The sequence below is a fragment of the Scyliorhinus canicula genome, chromosome 13 (assembly GCF_902713615.1).
Source record: "Scyliorhinus canicula chromosome 13, sScyCan1.1, whole genome shotgun sequence".
NCBI lineage: Eukaryota > Metazoa > Chordata > Chondrichthyes > Carcharhiniformes > Scyliorhinidae > Scyliorhinus > Scyliorhinus canicula.
Genome location: NC_052158.1, coordinates 120309065 through 120331658, shown reverse-complemented (window position 1 = coordinate 120331658; position 22594 = coordinate 120309065). Strand labels below are relative to the sequence as shown.

General features: G+C 45.0%; 1 protein-coding gene across 4 annotated transcripts in view; it reads right to left on the bottom strand.

Annotated features, from left to right (window-relative positions):
• The window catches only part of LOC119975891 (endothelin-converting enzyme 2-like), a 242908-nt gene that overhangs the window by 159884 nt on the left and 60430 nt on the right, over positions 1–22594 (bottom strand). The window contains exon 1 of one of the 4 annotated variants that reach the window (XM_038815813.1): positions 15428–15572. The exons of 2 other annotated variants lie outside the window; for them this stretch is intronic. In XM_038815813.1, the coding sequence (XP_038671741.1) occupies positions 15428–15463 (36 nt within the window). In that variant the 5' untranslated portion in view covers positions 15464–15572. Of the gene's footprint in view, positions 1–14130; positions 14415–15427; positions 15573–22594 lie in introns of those variants that run through there. One more of the 4 variants, XM_038815812.1, reaches the window with a different exon arrangement.

The window sequence follows — 22594 nt, the reverse complement described above, 5'->3', positions numbered from 1 at the left end:
TATTTTTCAAAAAAACATCTACTCTATCTTTAAATATATTCAATGAAGTAGCGTCTACTACTCCTTTCGGTAGGGAATTCCATACTTTAACCACCCTCTGAGTGAAGAAGTTCCTCCTTGATTCAGTCCTAAATCTACTCCCCCTAATCTTGAGGCTATGCCCTCTTGTCCTACTTTCACCTACCAGTGGAAACATCCTTTCTACTTCTACGTTATCCATTCCCTTCAAAATTTTATATGTTACTATTAGATCCCCCCTCAACCTTCTGAATTCCAGTGAATATAATCCCAATCTACTCAGCCTCTCCTCATACGATAACCCTCTCAACTCCGGAATCAGCCTAGTGAACCTCCTCTGCACCCCCTCTAGTGCCAGCACATCCTTTCTCAAGTGTGGAGACCAAAACTGCACACAGTACTCCAGGTGTGGCCTCACCAGCACCTTGTACAACTGCAACATGACCTCTCTACTTTTAAACTCAATCCCCTTCGCAATGAAGAACAAAATTCCATTTGCCTTCCTAATTACTTGTTGCACCTGCAGACCAACCTTCTGTGACTCATGCACAAGTACACCCAGGTCCCTCTACATAGCAGCATGCTGCAGCTTTTTACCATTTAAGTAATAATCCGTTCTATTGTTACTCCTACCAAAATGCACGACTTCACTTATTGACATTATACTCCATCTGCCAGACCTTTGCCCACTCACTCAATGTGTCAATGTTCCTCTGCAAGGTTTTACAGTCCTCAGTACACTTTGCTCTGCCACACACCTTCGTATCATCTGCAAACTTGGATACCTTACAGTAGTTCCCAGCTCTAAAGTGACAAAGTTAATTGATGAGGGAAGGGCTGTAGATGTCATATACATGGACTTTAGTAAGGCGTTTGATAAGGTTTCCCATGGCAGGTTGATGGAAAAAGTGAAGTCGTATGGGGTTCAGGGTGTACTAGCTAGATGGATAAAGAACTGGCTGGGCAACAGGAGACAGAGAGTAGTGGTGGAAGGTAGTGTCTCAAAATGGAGAAGGGTGACTAGTGGTGTTCCACAGGGATCCGTGCTCGGACCACTGTTGTTTGTGATCTACATAAATGACCTGGAGGAAGGTATAGGTGGTCTGATTAGCAAGTTTGCAGATGATACTAAGATTGGTGGAGTTGCAGATAGCGAGGAGGACTGTCAGAGAATACAACAAAATATAGATAGATTAGAGAGTTGGGCAGAGAAATGGCAGATGGAGTTCAATCCAGGCAAATGCGAGGTGATGCATTTTGGAATATCAAATTCAAGAGCAGACTATATGGTCAATGGAAGGGTCTTGGGGAAAATTGATGTGCAGAGAGATCTGGGAGTTCAGGTCCATTGTACCCTGAAGGTGGCAACGCAGGTTGATAAGAGTGGTCAAGAAGGCATACAGCATGCTTGCCTTCATCGGACGGGGTATTGAGTACAAGAATTGGCAGGTCATGTTACAGTTGTATAGGACTTTGGTTCGGCCACGTTTGGAATACTGCGTGCAGTTCTGGTCGCCACATTACCAGAAGAATGTGGATGCCTTGGAGAGGGTGCAGAGGAGGTTCACCAGGATGTTGCCTGGTATGGAGGGTGCTAGCTATGAAGAAAGTTTGAGTAGATTAGGATTGTTTTCGTTGGAAAGACGGAGGTTGAGGGGGGACCTGATTGAGGTCTACAAAATTGAGAGGTATGGACAGGGTGGACAGCAACAAGCTTTTCCCAAGAGTGGGGATGTCAGTTACAAGGGGTCACGATTTCAAGGTGAGAGGGGAAAAGTTTAAGGGAGATGTGCATGGAAATTTTTTTACGCAGAGGGTGGTGGGTGCCTGGAACGCTTTACCAGCGGAGGTGGTAGAGGCGGGCACGATAGCATCATTTAAGAAGCATCTAGACAGGTATATGAATGGGCGGGAACAGAGGGAAGTAGACCTTGGAAAATAGGAGACAGGTTTAGATAAAGGATCTGGATCGGCGCAGGCTGGGAGGGCCGAAGGGCCTGTTCCTGTGCTGTAATTTTCTTTGTTCTAAATCGTCTATATAGATTGTAAATAATTGTGGTCCCAATACCGATCCCTGAGGCACACCACTCGTCACTGATTGCCAGCCAGAATAGCACTCATTTATTCCCACTCCGTTTCCTGCTAAACAACCAATCCTCTATCCATGCTAGTACTCTACCCTTAACACCATGCATCCTTATCTTATGCAGCAGCCTCTTGTGCGGTACCTTGTCAAAGGCCTTTTGGAAATCTAGGTACACCACATCCACTGGGTCCCCTTTGTCTACCTTGCTCGAAATGTCTTCATAGAATTCCAAGAGATTCATCAAGCATGACCTGCCCTTCATGAATCCATGCTGCGTCCGTTCAATGGGACAATTTCTATCGAGGTGCCCTCCTATCTCTTTCTTGATAATCGACTCAAGCATCTTCCCCACGACAGAGGTTAAGCTAACCGGTCTATAATTCCCCATCTTTTGTCTACTTCCCTTTTTAAACAGTGGCGTCACATTTGCTGTTTTCCAATCCTCTGGGACTGCCCCAGTGTTCAGCGAATTTTGGAAAATTACCGCCAGTGCATCTGCTATTACTCCAGCCATCTCTTTCAGTACACCTGGGATGCATTCCATCAGGGCCAGGAGACTTATCTATCCTGAGCTCCATTAGCTTGCCCAACACTTGCTCTTTCGTGATAGTAATGGTTTCCAGGTCCTCACCTACCTTCTTCTCTCGGTCAATTGCTGGCATGTTATTAGTGTCCTCCACTGTGAAGACCGATACAAAATATTTGTTCAATGCCTCCGCCATTTCATCATATCCCATAACTAAATGACCACTCTCATCCTCTAACGGACCAATGTTTACTTCAGCCACTCTTTTTAGTTTTATATATTATAAAAACTTTTGCTATCTGTCCTTATATTCTGTGCCAGTTTTTTTTCGTGTTCTATCTTACTTTTCTTTATGGCTCTTTTCGTGACTTTCTGCTCAAAGGAGATGAGTCTTTCTTCACCAATCTATGAAACCTCTCATCCAGGAATCATTCTCATAAATCCGTCTGAAACCTGCGCCAGTGCCATAACATTCGTTCTAAAATGTGGTGCCCAGAATACTCCAGTTGAAATCAGTGTTTTATAAAGGTTCACCATAACTTCCTGACTATTTATAAATCTCGCCTTATTAACCATTTTCTCAACCTGCCCTGCCGCCTTTAATGGAAGCCATGATGTGGCGATGCCGGCGTTGGACTGGGGTGAGCACAGTAAGAAGTCTTACAACACCAGGTTAAAGTCCAACAGGTTTGTTTCAAACACGAGCTTTCGGAGCGCAGCTCCTTCCTCAGGTGAATGGCGAGGTATCCACCTTCACCTCCACCATGCGCCCCCAGCCCCTCCACCAGCTCCTCTTGCACCTTTGGGAAACGTAGCTTGTTCATGAAGCTCTCCATCCCCCCCACCGGTGGCTCCGACCGGTACAGTTCCTCGTAGAAGTCCCTAAAGACCCCGTTCACCTCTGCCCCCTTCTGCACCACATTCCCACCCTTGTCCGTCACTCCACCAATTTCCCTAGCCGCATCTCGCCTACGGAGCTGATGCGCCAACATCCTGCTCGCCTTCTCCCCATACTCATCAAGTTAAACTTTTTAAAACATAGTGAACATTTTAGCAACCATCAATTCAAATACAACCCCCAAAGAATACAACATTAAGTAATCCTTTAAGCTTTCCTTTTAACATCCATAAGACTTAAAGCCCCTTTTACCAGAAGCACATCAGGTTAAAATCACTACTGTTATTAGTTTTAAATCACCAGGATTGATTTACAGTCTTTAAGTTACAGAGACTCTAACATACCTTCTAATATATACTTTGCAGCTATCCAGCTCTGAAAACGAAACTAAAACACACCCTGCAGCAAACAGCCTAAAATGAAAGTAAAAAGCTGACAGCCCAGCTCCACGCACACTCTGACATCATTGCAGTAATAAACACCCATTTTTAAAAGGTACTCTTACGACAGATATTTATATACACACCCATTCATAAACACCCATTTCTTAAAGGTACTCTCACATGACATAAGATTAATAAATATATAGCAGAAAATAAATAATTGAATAAACTAGATTTAGATTTATTGTCACGTGCACCGAGATACAGTGAAAAGTATTGTTCTGCGTACAGTCCAGGCAGATCGTTCCATGCATGAAAAACATAGGACATACAACACAATGTAAATACATAGACGTGGATATTGGATGAAGCATTCGGGGTATAGTGCTACAACAGTTGAGAAGGTGCATAGAGAGATCAGTTCGGCCCATAAGAGATTCATACAGGAGTCTGGTAACAGCAGGAAAGAAGCTGTTTTTGAATCTATTAGTGTGTGTTCTCAGGCTTGTGTACCTTCTGCTCGATGGAAGAGGTTGAAAGAGAGAATATCCCGGGTGGAAAGTGCTTTTGATTATGCTGCTCGCTTTCCCAAGGTAGCGGAGGTGTAGACAGAGCCAATTGATAGGAGGCAAGTTCGTGCAATGCACTGGGCTGTGTTCACGACTCTCTGTAGTTTCTTATGGTCTTGGGTCGAGCAGTTGCCATACCAGGCTGTGATACAGCCAGACAGGATACTTTCTATGGTGTATCTGTAAATATTGGTAAGAGTCAATGTGGACATGCCGAATGTCCTTATTTTCCTGAGGAAGTAAAGATGCTGTTGTGCTTTGTTGGTTGTAATGGCGACGTGGGTGGACCAGGCAGATAGTTAGTGATGTATACGCCTAGGAATTAAGAAATTAATCAAAGCACATAAGAATGGAAACAGGTGATATGTCATGGCTGCAGCATGTGGGAGCTCCTGGACACCAGTGTGATCCAGGACAAGCACATCTGCAGTAAGTGTCTGCTGCTTGAGGAGTAACTAAGCAGGAGGCTGAGCTGTGGACACTGCAACACAGTAGGGAGGGCGAGAGTTACCTAGACACTTTGGAGAAGGAGGTGGTCTCACCCTTCAGGATAGGGTTTTCTGACTTAGAAGGTAGTCAGGGACAGGAGGGTGTGACTGCAGCTGAGGCACGGAAGGGGGGCCCAGAGGGCAGGAAGGGAGAGCATAAAGGAATGTAAAAAAAGTGGTAGTAGGGAAGAATACGGGAAGGGGGATTGACATTGTTCTCTGCAACAAAAGGCAAGAATCCACATGACTGTGTTGCCTGCCCCATGCCAGAATTCGGGACAATTGCTCAGAGCTGGGGAGGAACGTACAGTGGGAGGAGGTCCCCGAAGGTACCAATGGCACAGGCAAAATGAGGCAGTCAGTATCTGGAGTTCAGCAACAAATTAAGAAGCAGAGCTTCAAGGGTAATAATTTATGGATTATTATTATCTGAACCACATGCAAATTGGCATAGAATAAATACAATTAGAGAAATGAAAATGTGGCTCAAAGACTGGGAGATGTAGGTTCTGGCTTGTGGGGTACTGGGGAAAGTGGGATCTGTACCGCTGTGACTGCCTAAACTGAAATGTGCTGGGGCTGATGTTCTGGTAAATTGCATAACTAGGAAAGTAGAGAGGATTTTAAACTAGATAATGGGCCAAACGATCAGATTTGGGAATATATTGTAAACCAAAGAGTAATGACAAGGCAAGAGATAAAGATACCGATATGGATAATGATAAACAGACTGTGAAACGAAGGGTTAGATAGTACAAATCAAAGAGTAAATCAACAGGTCTTGACGGTGCGGTCGCTGACTCCCAGTCACTGGGTGCATGCAGTATCGGTATATTTAAATTACCTTGGTGACTCATTTAACTATCATTATCTAGATCACGCCCAGCGAGACGTCACAATCGGGATCTAGTTAAATCAGTTAAATGAGCATAAAAGCCCACATAACTATGACAGCACTGGATCAAACGGCCACCTGGCATCTACCAGCCTCGCTGAGGAGGCGCCAATCAGGGGCCGTATAGCACTGCTCCCCACAAACGGCGGCCAACGGAGAGGCACTTTGGGGGAGGGGGTAGGGGGTCTCCCAGGCGATCGGAGGCCCCAGGTGGTCAGCCTCTGACCAGGCTGGCACCCTGGCACTGCTGGTGCCACACAGGCACCCTGGCACTGTAGCCTGACACCACAGCAGTGCAGCAGTGTCACCTGGGTGCCACCATGGCACTGGCAGGCTGGCAAGTACACTGCCAGGGTGCCAGGCTGGCCTTTTATCCACGCCAGGGATCGGACCTTGGGGTGTCCCGAAGACCCCTTATAGATGTGTTAGGGCATTGGGGGGGGGGGCGTCAGGGAAACAAAGATAATCAACGAAACCTAACAGAGGAACCAATAGACACGTGGTGGGGGGGGGGGGGGGGGGGAGAAAGAGTGCTGGGGCAACAATAATTGGAACCAGACGGAAGAAAAGCTAAGGGAAAACTGGTGGGGAGCAAGACTGGGAGGCGGGGGGGGGAAGGGAAAGAGTGTTGAGAGATCAATCTCTTCCTGCACCAAGGTCGAAGTTCCTCCGTGCAAGAAATGACGGCAAGTGCGGCCTGGGGGGGGGGGGGGGGGGGGGGGGGTGTCCCTGCTGGGGGCTAAAATAGCAGGAGTCCTGGGAATGACCCCGCTAATCCCGCCCAAAACAGACTCCTGATTTTTTTTTAATTAAATCACACCCTACATCTCTCAAATGGAAGGAGTGTTTAGGGCCCTGGTCAATGGTATGTGAATTAACACATATTTCATGAATGAACAAGGAAGTACCCAAGAGAGAAAAGCTGCAAGTTGAACGAGAGTGCCCTGTACAATAAACCCTGTACGAGGATGGGGACTACAGCTGTGATATTGTGTTTCCAGTGGCAGCTAATTATCAATCTTCAGCTGGTATTACCTTTACATTCCCTGCCGGAAATGGAGTTTTGTAGCCAGAAGAGAGCTCTGTATACATGGGCATTCTGTAACTGCATAAAGCTTTTCTTCCACCTGGGAGCAAGGGCAAGAGTATACATATTCCCAAAACATTTTTTAAAACTCTTAATTGTAAAGTGCTCAAAAGATCAAATGGCACTTTATTAATTCCACTTGGCACTGCACTGGAAATGCATTTCAAAACAAAGGGGTGTGAAATTGCCAGCTGCTCTTTAGCAGATCAAGACCTAACTCTGGAGTTATCCAAACATTGCTTCATAGCTACAAAGTGGCTTTGTAGAATCCCTACAGTGCAGAAGGAGGCTATTTGGTCCATCGGGTCTGCACCGACCCTCTGAAAGAGCACCCTACCTACGCCCACTCCCCCACCCTATCCCTGTAACCCCACCTAATCTGCACATTTTTGGACACCAAGGGGCAATTTAGCATGGCCAATCTACCTAACTTGCACACGTTTGGACATGTCACATTAATGGAAAAGTACCACTCAAACTGCAATCCAGCACAGAATCGATGGGGTCAATTCTTCTGACTGGGAGCCCGGGGCATACCTACCAGACGTACCTGGTATAGGAATACCTATAGGTACAACAATCAATAAAAAGCTTAGAAATTTGTAATTCCAGATCTCTTTTCCTGGGAGTTCCAGGGCTTCCTGAAAGAGGCTGGCATGGGCATCCGACAAGTGGCCAATTTTTACAGTGGAAATAAGGTTGGAAAGGACATTCCCAACTAACTTTCCTATAGTTTCTCGCCTCATTTGGGATCTAAAGACCTTGCACCAAACACCTTTCGATCAGAGAATCCAGCAGAAACTTGCAACGGCGGTGTGCAGACAAGGTCCTTTTGTTTTTAGAGATGTCAGGATAGGAGTGGCTGCTGTTTTTTACATGCTGATGACTTTACAGCATCCAGAAGATACTGACACTGACAGCAGCCAATTTTCCTGTCCACTTCCTGGCAGAAGGTCCTGGAATCATAATGCTATAATCCTCCAAATTCAAAGTTGCAAGACCTCAAACAGGTGCAAGGCCACCATGAAAAGTGAACTCTATAATTTACAGAAATCCACAGCTATTCTTCATTCCAACAATGTTGCAGCAATTTCTATTCCTTGAACACAATGCAATGATTCAGCAACGGAAGTATATTTTTTCAAAACATTCATTGTTTCCTAGAGCAGACAGAACATGGAAGCAAATGAAAACCCAGTGAAAAGCTTATGGGAATAAAACCTACACACAGTAGGTTCAAGAAGTGCTGAGATTGCCACTGTGACTGCACCTATTTTATGAAGGCACTCACTGCAAACCAGTTTTAAATGATTTGCTTCTGAATAAAGCCAATAACTAGCAAGTCAGGGAGTTGAGTCAATTCTGCCTGACAGTAACTCTCTGTGTGCTTTGAATGCAGAATTGATAGCTGTCAGTCTTCTGATAACAAAACTTAATTTCAGATGTACGAATATACAATTCAATGAGTGCAAACCTTTTTGTAAAATATATTTTGAGTGCATTTGAGTATGAAAATTAGGAGTATTACGTTACTTTATTTTGTGTATCATTTTTAAGTAGAAAGCGTTCCTCCACTATTTCTCTCTCTATTGGATGTGTTTTGTTCTAATATTTTGAACTTAACATTTGTCCATGTCCAAATGGAACAAGACCTGGACAATATCCAGGCTTGCGCTGATAAGTGGCAAGTAACATTTTTGCCACAAAAGTGCCAGGCAATGACCATCTCCAACAAGTAAGAATCTAACCACGGTCCCTTAACATTCAATAGCATTACAATCAAATGAATCTCAAACTATCAAAATCCTGGAGGTTACCACTGACCAGAAACTGAACTAGACGAGCAATATAAACACTGTGGCTGCAAGTGCAGGTCAGAGGCTGGAATCCTACAGTGATTCACCTCCTGACTCACCAAAGCATTTCCACCATCTACAAGGCACAAGTTAGGAGTGTGATGGAAAGGGCAGCACGGTGGCCTAGTGGTTAGCACAGCTGCCTCACGGCGCCGAGGTCCCAGGTTCGATCCCGGCTCTGGGTCACTGTCCGTGTGGAGTTTGCACATTCTCCCCGTGTCTGCGTGGGTTTCGCCCCCACAACCCAAAAATGTGCAGAGTAGGTGGATTGGTCACACTAAATTGCCCCTTAATTGGAAAAAATTATTGGGTAATCTAAATTTATAAAAAAAAAAGGAGTGTGATGGAATACTTTACACTTGCCGGAATGAGTGTAGCTCCAACAATGCTCAAAAGCCTTGATACCATCCAGGATGTAGCAGCCCACCCACATTCACCCTTCCAGCACCAACGGTCAGTGCCAGCAGTGTGTGTACCATCTACAAAATGCATTGCAGGAATTCACCAAGGCACCTTAAACAGCACCTTCCAAATCTATCACCACCAACATCTAAAAGAACAAGTGTAGCAGATGCACAGGAACACCACCACCTGGAGGTTCTCCTCCATTCTGACTTGGAAATATAGCTTTGTTCCTTCGCTGTTGTTGGGTCAAAATCCTGGAACTCCCTCCCTAAGAGCAGTGTGGATGTGCCTGCATCACATGGATGGCAGCAATTAAAGGCAGCTCACCACCACCTTCTCAAGAGATGGACAATAAATGCTGGTCTAGCCAGCGACACCCGCATCCCATGATAATTTTTTTTAATGTTTCAAAACAGGGCGAGATTCATTTTGTTTGGCCTAGAAATTGGCCTCTTACGACTTTCTGGTAAGGTTGTTCTTGGTCAACTATATCATATAACTTTTATAATTATAGGCTTCAGCAAGTTATTTTTCCACAGGCTTTGCAGGTAAGGATATTCTGGATGGCACAAATCTTAAATAATAGTAGTCTTCAGCAAGATGATTAAACTTACAATCTCTTTCGAAAGTATTTTTTGTGGGCAGGACACCAGCAAGGTCAAAAAGAGTATTTAATTTAGTTTCTCACTCTAACAAATATTTATTCTCATGCAGACTTTCACAACCAACTTTGGTCTAGTAAATAGCTAACATAGGCACAAGAGGAATGGCTTTCTTCGGTGCCCTATAAACCCCTATGTTTAGCCATCCCCTATTTTCCTCCAGCCATAAAACTAAAGCGTTCAGGTTGAAAATTTCTCTGAACAACAAACACTTGCATATACATAATACCTTTGAAGTATAAAAACAACCCAAGCCATTGTACCCCTGTGCAATCAGACAGAAATAGATGTCAAGTCAGAGGAGCAATTAGGAAGTTAGTAAGTGTGGACAAATTGAAACATTTTCAAGAGGATTTAAAAAGTCAAGTCCAGAGGGCTTGAGGATGGGGAAGCTGGGGAATTTCTGTATTTTGAGTCCAGATAGCTAAAGGGGCTGGTTTAGCTCACTCAGCTAAATCGCTGGTTTTTAAAGCAGACCAAGCAGGCCAGCAGCACGGTTCGATTCCCGTACCAGCCTCCCCGGACAGGCGCCGGAATGTGGCGACTAAGGGCTTTTCACAGTAACTTCATTGAAGCCTACTCGTGACAATAAGCGATTTTCATTTTTATTTTCATAAAAGCATCGCTGCCAATTGAAGGACACTGACGAGTGTTACACACAAAAGGCCAGCTTCAGATGAACAAGAGTTTGGGGTAAAAACAATTGTAGGGATGGAGGAACATTCAGAAAAATGGAGAAGCATGGTCATAAAGGAGGAGAATGTGAAGTTTGAGGTTCAGAAACTGGGAACTAATGTAAATCATAAGGGATATTGAAAGACTTTCTGGTAAGGATGCTCTTGATCAAGTAAACCAGGCTATTTTTTTTTCACCAGCATTTGCTGGTAAGATGTCAGGCAAGTAGAATTTAGTGTTATCTTGGGTACAATCAGCAGAATATTGCATGAGCTGAAGTTTATCAATGTGTTGGACCTGGAACTGGGAAAATTCATCAAGTTTGCTTCCAGTTTCCGCCCCACCATCACTTTCACCTGGTCCATCTCAGACACTTCCCTTCCCTTTCTTGATCTTTCTGACTCCATTTCCGGCAATAGACTATCTACTAAGATCCACTACAAGCCCATTGACTCCCACAGCTAGCTGGACTGCAGCCCTTCGCACCCTACACCCTGTAAGGACTCCATCCCTTTTTCTCAGCTCCTTCGCCTCAGTCGCATTTGTTCCAATGGTGCTACTTTCCAAAATGCTGCTTCGAAAATGTGTTCCTTCTTCCTCAACCGTGATTTCCCACGTACAGTTGTTGACAGGGTCCTCAACAGTGTGCGGTCCATCTCCCACTTCACTACCCTCGCTCCGTCCCCTCCCTCCCAGAACAAGGTAGAGTCCACCTTGTACTCCTATTTCACCCCACCAGCCTCCGTATGCAAAGCATAATCCTCCGCCATTTTTGCCAACTCCAGCATGATGCCGCCACCTCTTCCCTTCACTCCCTCTGTCAGGATTCCGCAGACCATTCACTCCGAGATAATCTAGTCCACTCCTCCACCATAACCAACACCTCTTCCATCACCCATGACACCTTCCCATGCAATCGCAGAAGGTGCAACACCTGTCCCTTTATCGCTTCCATGCTGAACATCCCAGGCCCACAACACTCATTCCAGGTTAAGCAGCATTTAACTTGCACCTCTTTCAATCTAGTCTATTGCATTCGCTGCTCCCAATGTGGTCTCCTCTATATCGGAGAGACAAAACATAGACTGGGTGATCGCTTTGCTGAGCACCTTTGGTCTGTGCGCATTCAGGACCCTGACCTTCCTGTTGCTTGCCATTTTAACACAAGACACTGCTCCCATGCCCACATATCTGTCCTTGGCCTGCTGCAAAGTTCCAGTGAAGCTCAACGCAAACTGGAGGAATATCATATCTTCTGGTTAGACAGCCTTCTGGTCTCAACATCGAATTCAACAATTTCAGATAATTAGCTCTACCCCACCTCACCCATTTGTTTTCATCCAATTTCATTTTTACCATTTCTTTCTTTCTTGATATATATTTTACCCCCCTCCATCTTAACCACCTTTCCTTACCCGTTCTCCCCTTTGCTTCCCCCTTCCCCTCCCCCACATCTACACCTGTCACAGTTTACCCTGATGTTAGTTTCTCTGCTGTTTGGCCTTTCACACCTTTTGTTCTCTCTGGGGACTGTCCTTAGCACTCTTTCCCTGTGGTTTCTGTGGCTATTAGCACCGTGTTTCTCTGGCTATGACTCATCTTTCATTCTCCACAGTATAAATATTTCCCACTTTCCCTGTTTTATAGCTTTGACAAAGGGTCATCTGGACTCAAAATGGTAGCTGTTTTCTCTCCCGACAGATGCTGCCAGACCTGCTGAGATTTTCCAGCATTTTCTCTTTGGTTTCAGATTCCAGCATCCACAGTAATTTGCTTTTATCAATTTGTTCTTTTAAGTGAGTAAATACGCAGGGAATTCAAGTGGCATCAACCATACAATATTAGACGTGTCTCATGTCGTAGATAAGATAAGATAACTTTGTATTTATGCAATGCACCATCAAATAAATTAGATAAGCAAATTTTCTCAATTAATAGGTCTAGCAGTTTCACTGTGTGGAGACAAGAATGATAAAAATAATTTTGCAAAATATTAAATATGCTCCTCACTACTGTGTTCTGCAAAACGCAAGAGGATAATAAACGCCATGCATGCCACATTTCAACAAATTTCCTGCAAATGAAATGAAATAAAATGAAAATCACTTATTGTCACAAGTAGGCTTCAAATTAAGTTACTGTGAAAAGCCCCTAGTTGCCTCATTCCGGCGCCTGTTTGGGGAGGCTGGTACAGGAATTGAACCATGCTGCTGGCCTGCCTTGGTCTGCTTTCAAAGCCAGCGATTTAACCCTGTGCTAAACCAGCCCCGATATAATATTGCATGGTCACAAAAGGCACAATAGAGCTCGATAAGATTCTTGATTAACAAGGGGATGAAAGGTTATCAGGGGTCAGCAGGAATGTGGTATTGAGGTTACAATCAGATCAGCCATGATCTTATTGAATGCCACAGCAGGCTCGAGTGGCCCAGTGGCCGACTCCTGCTCCTATTTCATATGTTCGTATGTAGCATTTTTATTATGCAAGATTCATGAGCAACAAAAAAAATTACAAAGTTATCAAATAAACAAGTCCCCCACCACGCACAACAAAAAAATGTGTTACTGTACAGAAAAGCACTTAATAGCTTTCGGCCAGTATACATTTTTTAAAATCCCAACCATCACTAGTGATTTGCTAATTTGAGTTCTTTAGAGCTGAAAATGTCCTTCGGCACATTAAACCTCAATTTTGTATATGTCTGTAATTGCCTCCAGCCCTACAACCGGGCAAGCTTAGTGATATAAACTGGGCGGCATGGACAAGCTGGGCCAAAGGGCCTGTTTCCTTCCTGTAAACATCTATGCCTCTATGAACTCTTGAGATCTCTGTGCTCCTCTCAGTCTGGCCTCTTCAGCATCCACAATTTTAGTTGTTCCATTATTGACGATGGTGCCTTTCGCCGCCAAGGCCCTAGGATCTTGAATTCTCTCCCGAAAATCTCTCTATCTTTCTTGCTTGAAGATGTTCCTTAAAACTTGCCTCTGTGTCCAAGCTTTTGCTCGTCTGCACTAGCATCTCCTTATGTGGTTCAGTGTCCGGCTGTTCAATAATCCTCCTACGGAGCAACTTGGGGCGTCTAGGTGCTAAATAAATGCAAGCTGTAGTAGCTTTGTTGAATGCTTGAACGGATCAAACATATCTAACTCCATTTTCCAAAATGTAGATGTTACACGGCTCGGCAGAATGTTATGTCCATGGAGACAGCTGGACCAGGTGAATTACTGCGGGGTTGATTTTTTTTAGCTAACGTTTTACTTGAGGATCTACAATAAAATTCTAAAGATTTTCATTCGCACTTCGGTAAAATGTTACGTTTACACCTTTGAGATTAAAACATCAGCCCACGCGTGTTATTAAATGAAACAACAGCACCTCCCCCCCGACAAAATTAAAAGCGCAATAACGTGGTACAGTATTTGACATTCGCAAACAAAGCTGATGCGTTTTTTAAACTTTCAAATGGTCGGTGGAGGCAGCAGAGATCAGAGACCGAATCCGACTTGGAATTTCAAAGCATGGCATCTGTGCACGGGATCGAAATATTAATGAAGGAACCAGAACGATTAAAAGTTGATTACCATAAGCGGTGCTCCAAAACTTTCCTCTGAGGGCAGCTGCATCCGGAACACTGAGCGGCGGGGCCAAGACCGATTGACACCGCACAGCTGCTGATTAGCCCTTTCCCGCCGTCTTCATCGCTGCCTGGCTTCACAGAGAGAGCTCTGCGAGATGGTGGAGATTTCTGACCATGCAATCATCCAGAAAGACGAGTCCCTTTTATCCACCACACCGGGTTCTCCCGGGGAAAAAAATGAAAGACAACCCACCAGGACTGTGTGTGAGAGAGAGGGAGGGAGTTCGGCCAATCATCTGCCGATGCCAACAGTAGATCACACGCCTCCAGACACTAACTGCATTCCATAAACATCCTTCCTGTTACCGCAAATTTACACGGGGGGGGGGGGGGGGGGGCTGCTGTTGGAATTAACCTGTACAATCTGCACCCAGCCCAGCGCCATCAAATGCTTAAGGATACATTGGCATGTGGCAGCTGTCCCCAGATTGGGTGGGTGGGTTAGTGTACACCGAAAACACGACATTCTAAACATCCACAAAATAAAGCCCTGAGCCTTGAAAGCAGCGGACAGAAAGCAGGCAGCACGATGCTTCTCTGCCCAGATTTGTTACTCTAGAGAATTCGACACAATTCGGAGAATTTTAAGATTGATACAAATGTGGCGGCTCAGTCGTTCCTGGTGGCGTCGGTGTCATTTTTATTGTTCGTCCTCGATCGAAACTCGCGGCTGCTCTCCCTCCTCCCCCCCCCCCCCCTCCGTGTGATGGTGGTGTTGGGGGAAGAGAGACGAAGATTCATGGAATGTGTTGCATGATCCGCTACTGGGGATACATGTCAGGATAGAAAACACACAGAAAAATAAATATGTCTAAATTGCAAGCAAATTGACGGCAGCAACCCTGGCCAGCTGATCGTTCAGAACTCCCTGGGAATGTGATAACGTGGTCCCATTCTCTGGTTATTGCCGAGGAGAATCAATCAGGGGGACCAGGGCTGGAATCCATCTGACGGTCTTCCTGGCTTTCCTGAAGATTGTGTCGCTGCATACGCTAAATTGCCCCTTTATTGGGGAAGAAATTAATTGGTACTTTAATTTTTTTTTTAAGACACTCTGTTCCTTTTTGTTTGATCTTTTTTTTTAAAAAACTTGGACAAATAACAATCTGCTGTTCGTGTGAAAGCTCGACCCTCATTGCGATGCTGTGCTTTCATTATCTTATATAAAGGTGGCCAGTTACTAGTTAATGTAGAAGAATTAATGTTCCCAATGACAGGTAGGAGCTGATCGTTACACTTACCGTCATGAAGTGTCTAAGGAACCCCGATCGCAACATGTTGTTAATCTTGCCTCCGGATACTGACAGGAGGAAAAATCAACACATTCCTCGCACCCAGTTAACTGTTTGGAATTAAGTCGCACTGGTTCCAAAATATTGTGTGGGTTTGGTTTGGCCCAATGCCTTCCATGAACTTAAAGCAAACAACAGTAGGAGAGGAAACCCCTCCCTTTTCCCGACTCCTCAGACTATTGATATGAGCTGCAAAGCGGAGCATAGCACCCTGCAAACTATTTCTTCATTTAAAAGAGAGGACCGTCAGCAGAGAAAAGAGGTAAATGCGATCAGGGCGTAAGTTTAAAAATTCAAAAAATCTACGTCAACCTTTGGAGACTGTGCGCATTAACATTACCCAACCATGGGAGGTAGTAAAATTAATATTTAACACTTTATTATATTATTCCTCTGTGAACTTTATCAGGGAAGTGTTTATTTTTAGTGGGTTAAAGGCTCTGTTAACAAATAAATACATTTCTTGCCAACACTGATGCATTAATACTTCCAACAGGCATTTTTGCAACCATATAGTTTGTGATCTTATGGAGGAGCAGGTGATTATGAAACCCAGACCATTCGCAATACCATGTGTATAGTCCTATTTGGCCAATGCCCAATTCAGTCCATACAAGGAAAGAGAAATAGCTAACTAGATAGGGAGTTCGTCCCTGCACATTGATTAGTATTTTTGAAAACTGCTTGAATTATGACAGTACACATATCTCTCAATGGTCATTGGTCCTAGTGTGATGTACTCGCACCAAATAAAACAGTAACATTTTATTCAGCATTCTGAAAGAAAATAATCCCACTTTTCATGCATGCATTAGTACAACATTTGACAAGTTTCATGCTGAATGGGCTGTATCCAAAAAATCCCAATGAGTGAAATCTCATGGGATCGACCCATAAATTTGTGTTCATAGAATCATAGAATTTACAGTGCAGAAGGAGCCAATCGAGTCTGCACTAGCCCTTGGAAAGGGCACCCTACAGAAGCCCACACCTCCACCCTATCCCCGTAACCCAGTAACCCCACCTAACTGTTTTTGGACACTAAGGGCAATTTATCATAGCCAATCCACCTATCCTGCACATCTTTGGATTGTGGGAGGAAACTGGAGCATCCGGAGGAAACCCACACAGACACTGGGAGAACTAAGAAGTGTTAAGTGAGCTTTGTGATTGCTGAGGAAGTCTCATTCCCACAAGAATGCATCTCTATGTAACCCAAACTAAAATTTGAAAATGCTGCAAAAAAAACTCAGCAGGTAACAAGGCAAACACCATGAGGCTCGGCTGAGAGCCCTGCCAACCATTTGGTTTCGGAGCTTCATGAGTTGAGACTTCAGTAAGACTTCTTGCTGTGGAATTAATTAAGATTGTGGGTTCAAACCCTCAACCTTGCGCTTTTGAAATTATAATAAACTTATTTCCATGACTTCCAGTATGAGATTTTACTATTGTTGCTCTGAGCAGAAAGATCCATTGGGTTTAAACTATAAGCAACCAATTAAAATGTTTTTTGTTAAATATTTCAGTATTGCTATTCAGTCCACATGGAAGTTTTGACATATTTCTGCAGCCGGAAGATTATCAACAGATATGCTAAAAATAAGGGGCACATAAAAATATTGCCCACTGTACTATCTTATGCTTGTCATTTCAAACACTTAGGAGCAATTTAAACCTTTGTCAATCCTGTAAGATGGTGTGGTAGAATTTTAATTCATGGTTGCCCTTTACCTCTCATAAATGGGTGCCCAACCTCCAGATTTTGTATGGGAATATCTCATGCCTGATATCCAATGGTAATATGCCATTTTGAATTGAGCACATTTTTGGCGTCCAGAATGTCTATGCAGAAATTAGGGTCCTGCAATTCTTTCAGGACCCTTCTTCCTTTTCCAACTTTGAGCATTGGATTCATCTATTCTAAACTCACCTTTAAATCTTATCTGGAGGGCAGCACAGTGGCACAGTGGATTGTGCCTCATTGTGCTGAAGACCCGGGTTCAATCCCAACTATGGATCACTGTCCATGTGGAGTTTGCACATTCTTCCCCTGTCTGCGTGGGTCTCACCCCCACAACCCAAAAGATATACAGGGTAGTGGATTGCCCACGCTAAATTGCTCCTTAATTTAAAAAATTTAAAAATAAATAATTGAAATAACAAATGTCTGGAACACCCATGAGAAATGTTGTGCCAGTGCTCTTTCAAGTAATCTTCAACTGCAGTGGATAAATACCTTTTCTCTTTAGACAGCAGGTGGGCTTTTATGATTTTTCTGGCTGTGTTGGCTACCTCAGACAACTGCAAGAATTGTGAAAAGTTGTTTTGGAGACAGCGGACAGTTTCTGCCTGGGGCTCTCTACAAATATCCTTTGGCAACATAGCTGTACTACTTGCTTTTCCATGGAGATTTGACGATCAGGAGCAGAAAGAGGAGCAATGAAGAGTGGAGATTGCTCCACTCTTATAGCAGCTGGGAAAAGAGGGAGAATGAGGGGATGACACAGGTGGTCTTAAACCACATGAGTTTACATGAGACAAACAATGATTCTCAATTAACTGGACATCCAGTGTGCTTGGTGAATGCACTTCTCCAGAAAACCTATTACAGTGTGACAGTGCCTCCTTCAGCATCAACTGCAGCCCAACTCCAGGTGATACATATCATTCTCAAAGGTTCGGAAGGCAATCAAGGCCCTGAGTTTCCACACCTTGGAATCATGCCTCACTACAATGGCCAGAATTTTCCAGTCCCCTCCCTCTGGTTATGGGTTTTCCATGGTCATTGGCTACTGGGGGAATCTTCCAGTCCCACCAAAGTTCATGCCATTTTTCATGGATTGCCAGCCCCATGCCGGAGAACCCATGGCAGAGGTCGATTTTGGCAGGACTGAAGTATTCTGCTGGTGGGAAAGGTTGGATACTCCTGCCCAACAAGTGGCATTAGCAACACTGCAGTGGATGTACCTGTTGCTAAAGCAGATGACTTCATGTCCTTCTAAATGGAGGGAGCAAAAGCAGGAAGTTCTGGGTACAATTTCTGTCCCGGGATTGTAGGATTCACCCAAGTTCAGGGTATGGATTATATGATCCATATAATTATACACAAATAGAGCTTCCACTTGCTGAATGTGCAGCTAGTATGTAAAGACAGGAAATGTATGATGCATATCTGCACACAGTTTCCTGGCAATTATCATGGTGTCTATCCTGCAGCAGTTCTCAATTTTCCCCATCTCTTCCATACAGACAATTGAGTATAGACGGGCTGCTTAAGAAGAAGGGATACCAAAAACAAAGTTCAGGACACCTGTCAGGAACCCAAGCAGACACAGAAAAACAATGCAATCAAAGTCATGGTGCCTCCAGAGTACTGATTAAGCAAACCGTAGGTATACTGAAAACACTGAAATAAACGTTTCCAAAGTAGCCTTGAGAGTTAAAAATTGCTGTCATCTGCTGCATGCTCCATTATGCTTCATAACGTTGTATGGCCAAGGAGGAAACCTGAGCGCTATTTTATGGAGGATGTGTTGGGGTACAGCGGCAGGAAATTCAGCAAGATGCTGAGAGAAAGCAAGCGCCACCAAACCTGCCAGTTGCCAGCCATGGTATTTCTGTCAAATCACATGATACGGCTAACAAACACCGAAGACTGTAAGACATAGGAGCCGAAGGAGGCTAGGAGCAGATGGAGGTCATTCGACCCATCAAGTCTGCTCTGCCATTCAACAAGATCATGGCTGATCTGATTAGGCTCAACTCCACTCTCCTACCTTATCCCTATAATCCTTGATTTCCTTATTGATTAAAAATCTGTCCATCTCAGCCTTGAACATACTGAACAACTCCGCCTCTACAAATCCCTGTGGTAATGAAATCCACAGATTCACTATCCTCTGAGAGAAGAAATTCCTCCTCAACTCTGTATAAAATGGGCGACTCCTTACTCTGACATTATGCCCTTTGGTCCGAGACTCTCCCATAAGAGGAAACAATGTCTCAACATTTACACTGTTAACTCCAAGTGAGTACAGGGCCAACTTACTCAACCTCTCCTCAGACGAATATCCGTCCATATCAAAGATCAATCTGGTGAACCATCTCTGGGTTGCCTGCAAAGCCTGTATAGCTTTCCTGAGATAACAGTCAAAACTGTTCACAGTATTCCAGGTGTGGTCTAACTAGTGCCTTGTATAGTTTTAGCAGGACTTCCCTATTTTTATACTCCACAAACCATGCATAAGAAGGATTCAGTGTAATACAGTGATTTTAAATGATTATTTTTTGTTGTAAAATATTTTATTAAGGCTTGTGATTTTATAACAGTATACCATATACAAACATAGTGCAAAGACCCTCTACCTCCCTCACAGGTTCCACCTTCCTTGAACAGTAATCTAGACTAAACTCCACCCCCCTCCTCTCTGCTGACAGTTAATTTGCTCTAAAGAAGTCAACAAATGACTGCCACCTCCAGACGAACCCTAGCATTGACCCTCTTAGGGCAAACTTGATTTTCTCAAGACTGAGGAAGCCAGCCATGTCATTGACCCAGGTCTCTGATTTCGGGGCTTCGAGTCCCTCCATGCTAACAGTATCCATCTCCGGGCTACCAAGGAGGTAAAAGCCAAGACGTCGACCTCTCTCGCCCCTTGGACTCCCAGGTCCTCCGACACGCCGAAAATCGCTACCTCTGGACTCGGTGCCACCCTTGTTTTTAACACCGTGGACATGACATCTACAAACCACTGCCAAAATCTCCTAAGCTTCGAACATGCCCAAAACATGTGGACATGGTTCGCTGGCCCTCCAGCACACCTTGCATACCTGACTTCTATCCCAAAAAACTTGCTCATCTGGGCCACCATCATGTGTGTCCGGTGAACGACCTTAAATTGTATCAGGCTGAGCCTGGCGCATGATATGGACGTGTTGACCCTGCTTCAGAGACCAGCCTCCATCTCTTCCCGCTAACCCATCCTCCCATTTGTGCTTTAGCTCCTCTGTCTGCATTTCCTCTGACTCCATGAGTTCTTTATAGATATCGGAGACCTTCCCCTCTCCCACCCATACTCTAGAAACTACCCTCTCTGGTATCCCCCGTGGCGGTAGGAGCGGGAGGATTGGAACCTGCCTTTGCAAGAAGACCCGAATCTGCAGATAGCTAAACCCATTCCCCTCCAGTCAACTCAAACTTCTCTGCTAAATCCTCAAACCGGGGAAGCTCCCATCCATAAACAAATCTCCCATCCTCCCGATCCCTGCTCTTTGCCATCCCCGAAACCCTCCATCTAATCTCCCTGGGGAAAACCGATGGAGCCCAAACCAATGCTCTCCACTCACATGTTTCCTCCACTGCCCCCAGACTCTCAGAGCCGCCACTACCACCGGGCTTGTGGAGTACCGGGCTGGCGAGAACAGCAGAGGTGCCATGATCAATGCCCCTAAACTCGAATCCTTACAAGATGCTGCCTCTACCCGCTCCCACACCAATCCATCACCCACTACATACTTCCTAATCATGGCTATATTTGCCGGCCAGTAATAAAGTTTGGCAGCACCAGCCCACCCTCTCCCAGCCACGCTCCAGAATCACCTTCTTCACTCCCGGGATTTTACCCGCCTAAACAAAACCAGAGATCACCTTATTTACCCACTTGTAAAAGGTCTTTGGGATAAAGATGGGGAGGCACTGAAAAACAAACAGAAATCTCAGGAGAACCGTCATTTTCACTGTCTGTACCCTCCCCACCAGTGATAATGGGAGCATATCCCACCTTCGGAAGTCCTCTTTCATTTGTGCCACTAACCGGGTCAAGTTCAGTTTATGTAACAGCCCCCAGTCCCGCGCCACCTGGATCCCTAAATAATGGAAGTCACCTCCCACCACTCTAAACGGCAGCTCTCTCAGTCTCCTCCTGCTCCCGTGCCTGGATCGCAAACATCTCGTTTTTCCCCCATGTTCAATTTTAGAAGTTACAGTGCAGAAGGAGGCCATTTGGCCCATCGAGTCTGCACCGGCTCTTGGAAAGAGCACCCTACCTAAGCCCACACCTCCATCATATCCCCACAACCCAGTGACCCCACCCAACACTAAGGGCAATTTTGGACACTAAGGTCAATTTAGCATGGCCAATCCACCTAACCTGCACATCTTTGGACTGTGGGAGGAAACCGGAGCACCCAGAGGAAACCCACGCACACACGGGGAGGATGTGCAGACTCTGCACAGACAGTGACCCAAGCTGGGAATCGAACCTGGGACCCTGGAGCTGTGAAGCAATTGTGCTAACCACAATGCTACCGTGCTGCCCTTTGTACCCCTAAAAACGGCCAAATTCCCCTAAAATCCTCATGATCTCTCCCATCTCCTTGAACGGGTTGGAAACATACAGGCGTAGGTCATCGGCATATAATGAGACCCTGTGTTCCATCCTACCCCGGACCAGCCCCTGGAAGCTCTTAATGCCATAGCCAATGGCTCAATGGCCAGAGCGAACAGCAGCGGACAGAGGGGGCATCCCTGCCTAGTCCCCCAGTGCAGTCTAAAACAGTGTTCTTTAAACCTTTTTTCCAGGGACCCATTTTTAGCAACTGGCCAACCTTCGGGACCCAAGCAGGCCGACCTGCGCGACCCACCATTTTCTCTTACCTTGTTTGTAGCTGACAAAAATGGAAGAAATGGTTTTGGGTCCCTTTGGCCCTTATACATGCTCCTCCAATGGAATCTGTTGGATGAGGGGGAAGCCTTCCAGTGTCGGAAAGTATGGAGTCTCCATCTGTCCAAAGTTCTGCATTTTTTTGCCTGTAAAATTTGATCAAATAAACCCCCCCCCGAACTTGTAAAAAAAAAATGAATAAACTAAATGAATAAAACCTCCCCAAACATGTAAACCAAAAATCTGCGACCGTTTTTAAAAAAACGGCTGCATGCGCGCCGATGATCTGGCATGCATGCGCAGTGAAGCCGCATTTTTTTTTTACATGTTCGTGGCCATTTTGAAGGCCGCTTGCAGCCGGCATTATTAACAGCCAGCTGCTGCGGCAGTTGCGCGCAGATTTAGGCGATTGGGAGCGCCGCAACGGACGGCTCCGTGACCATCTCGACACCCA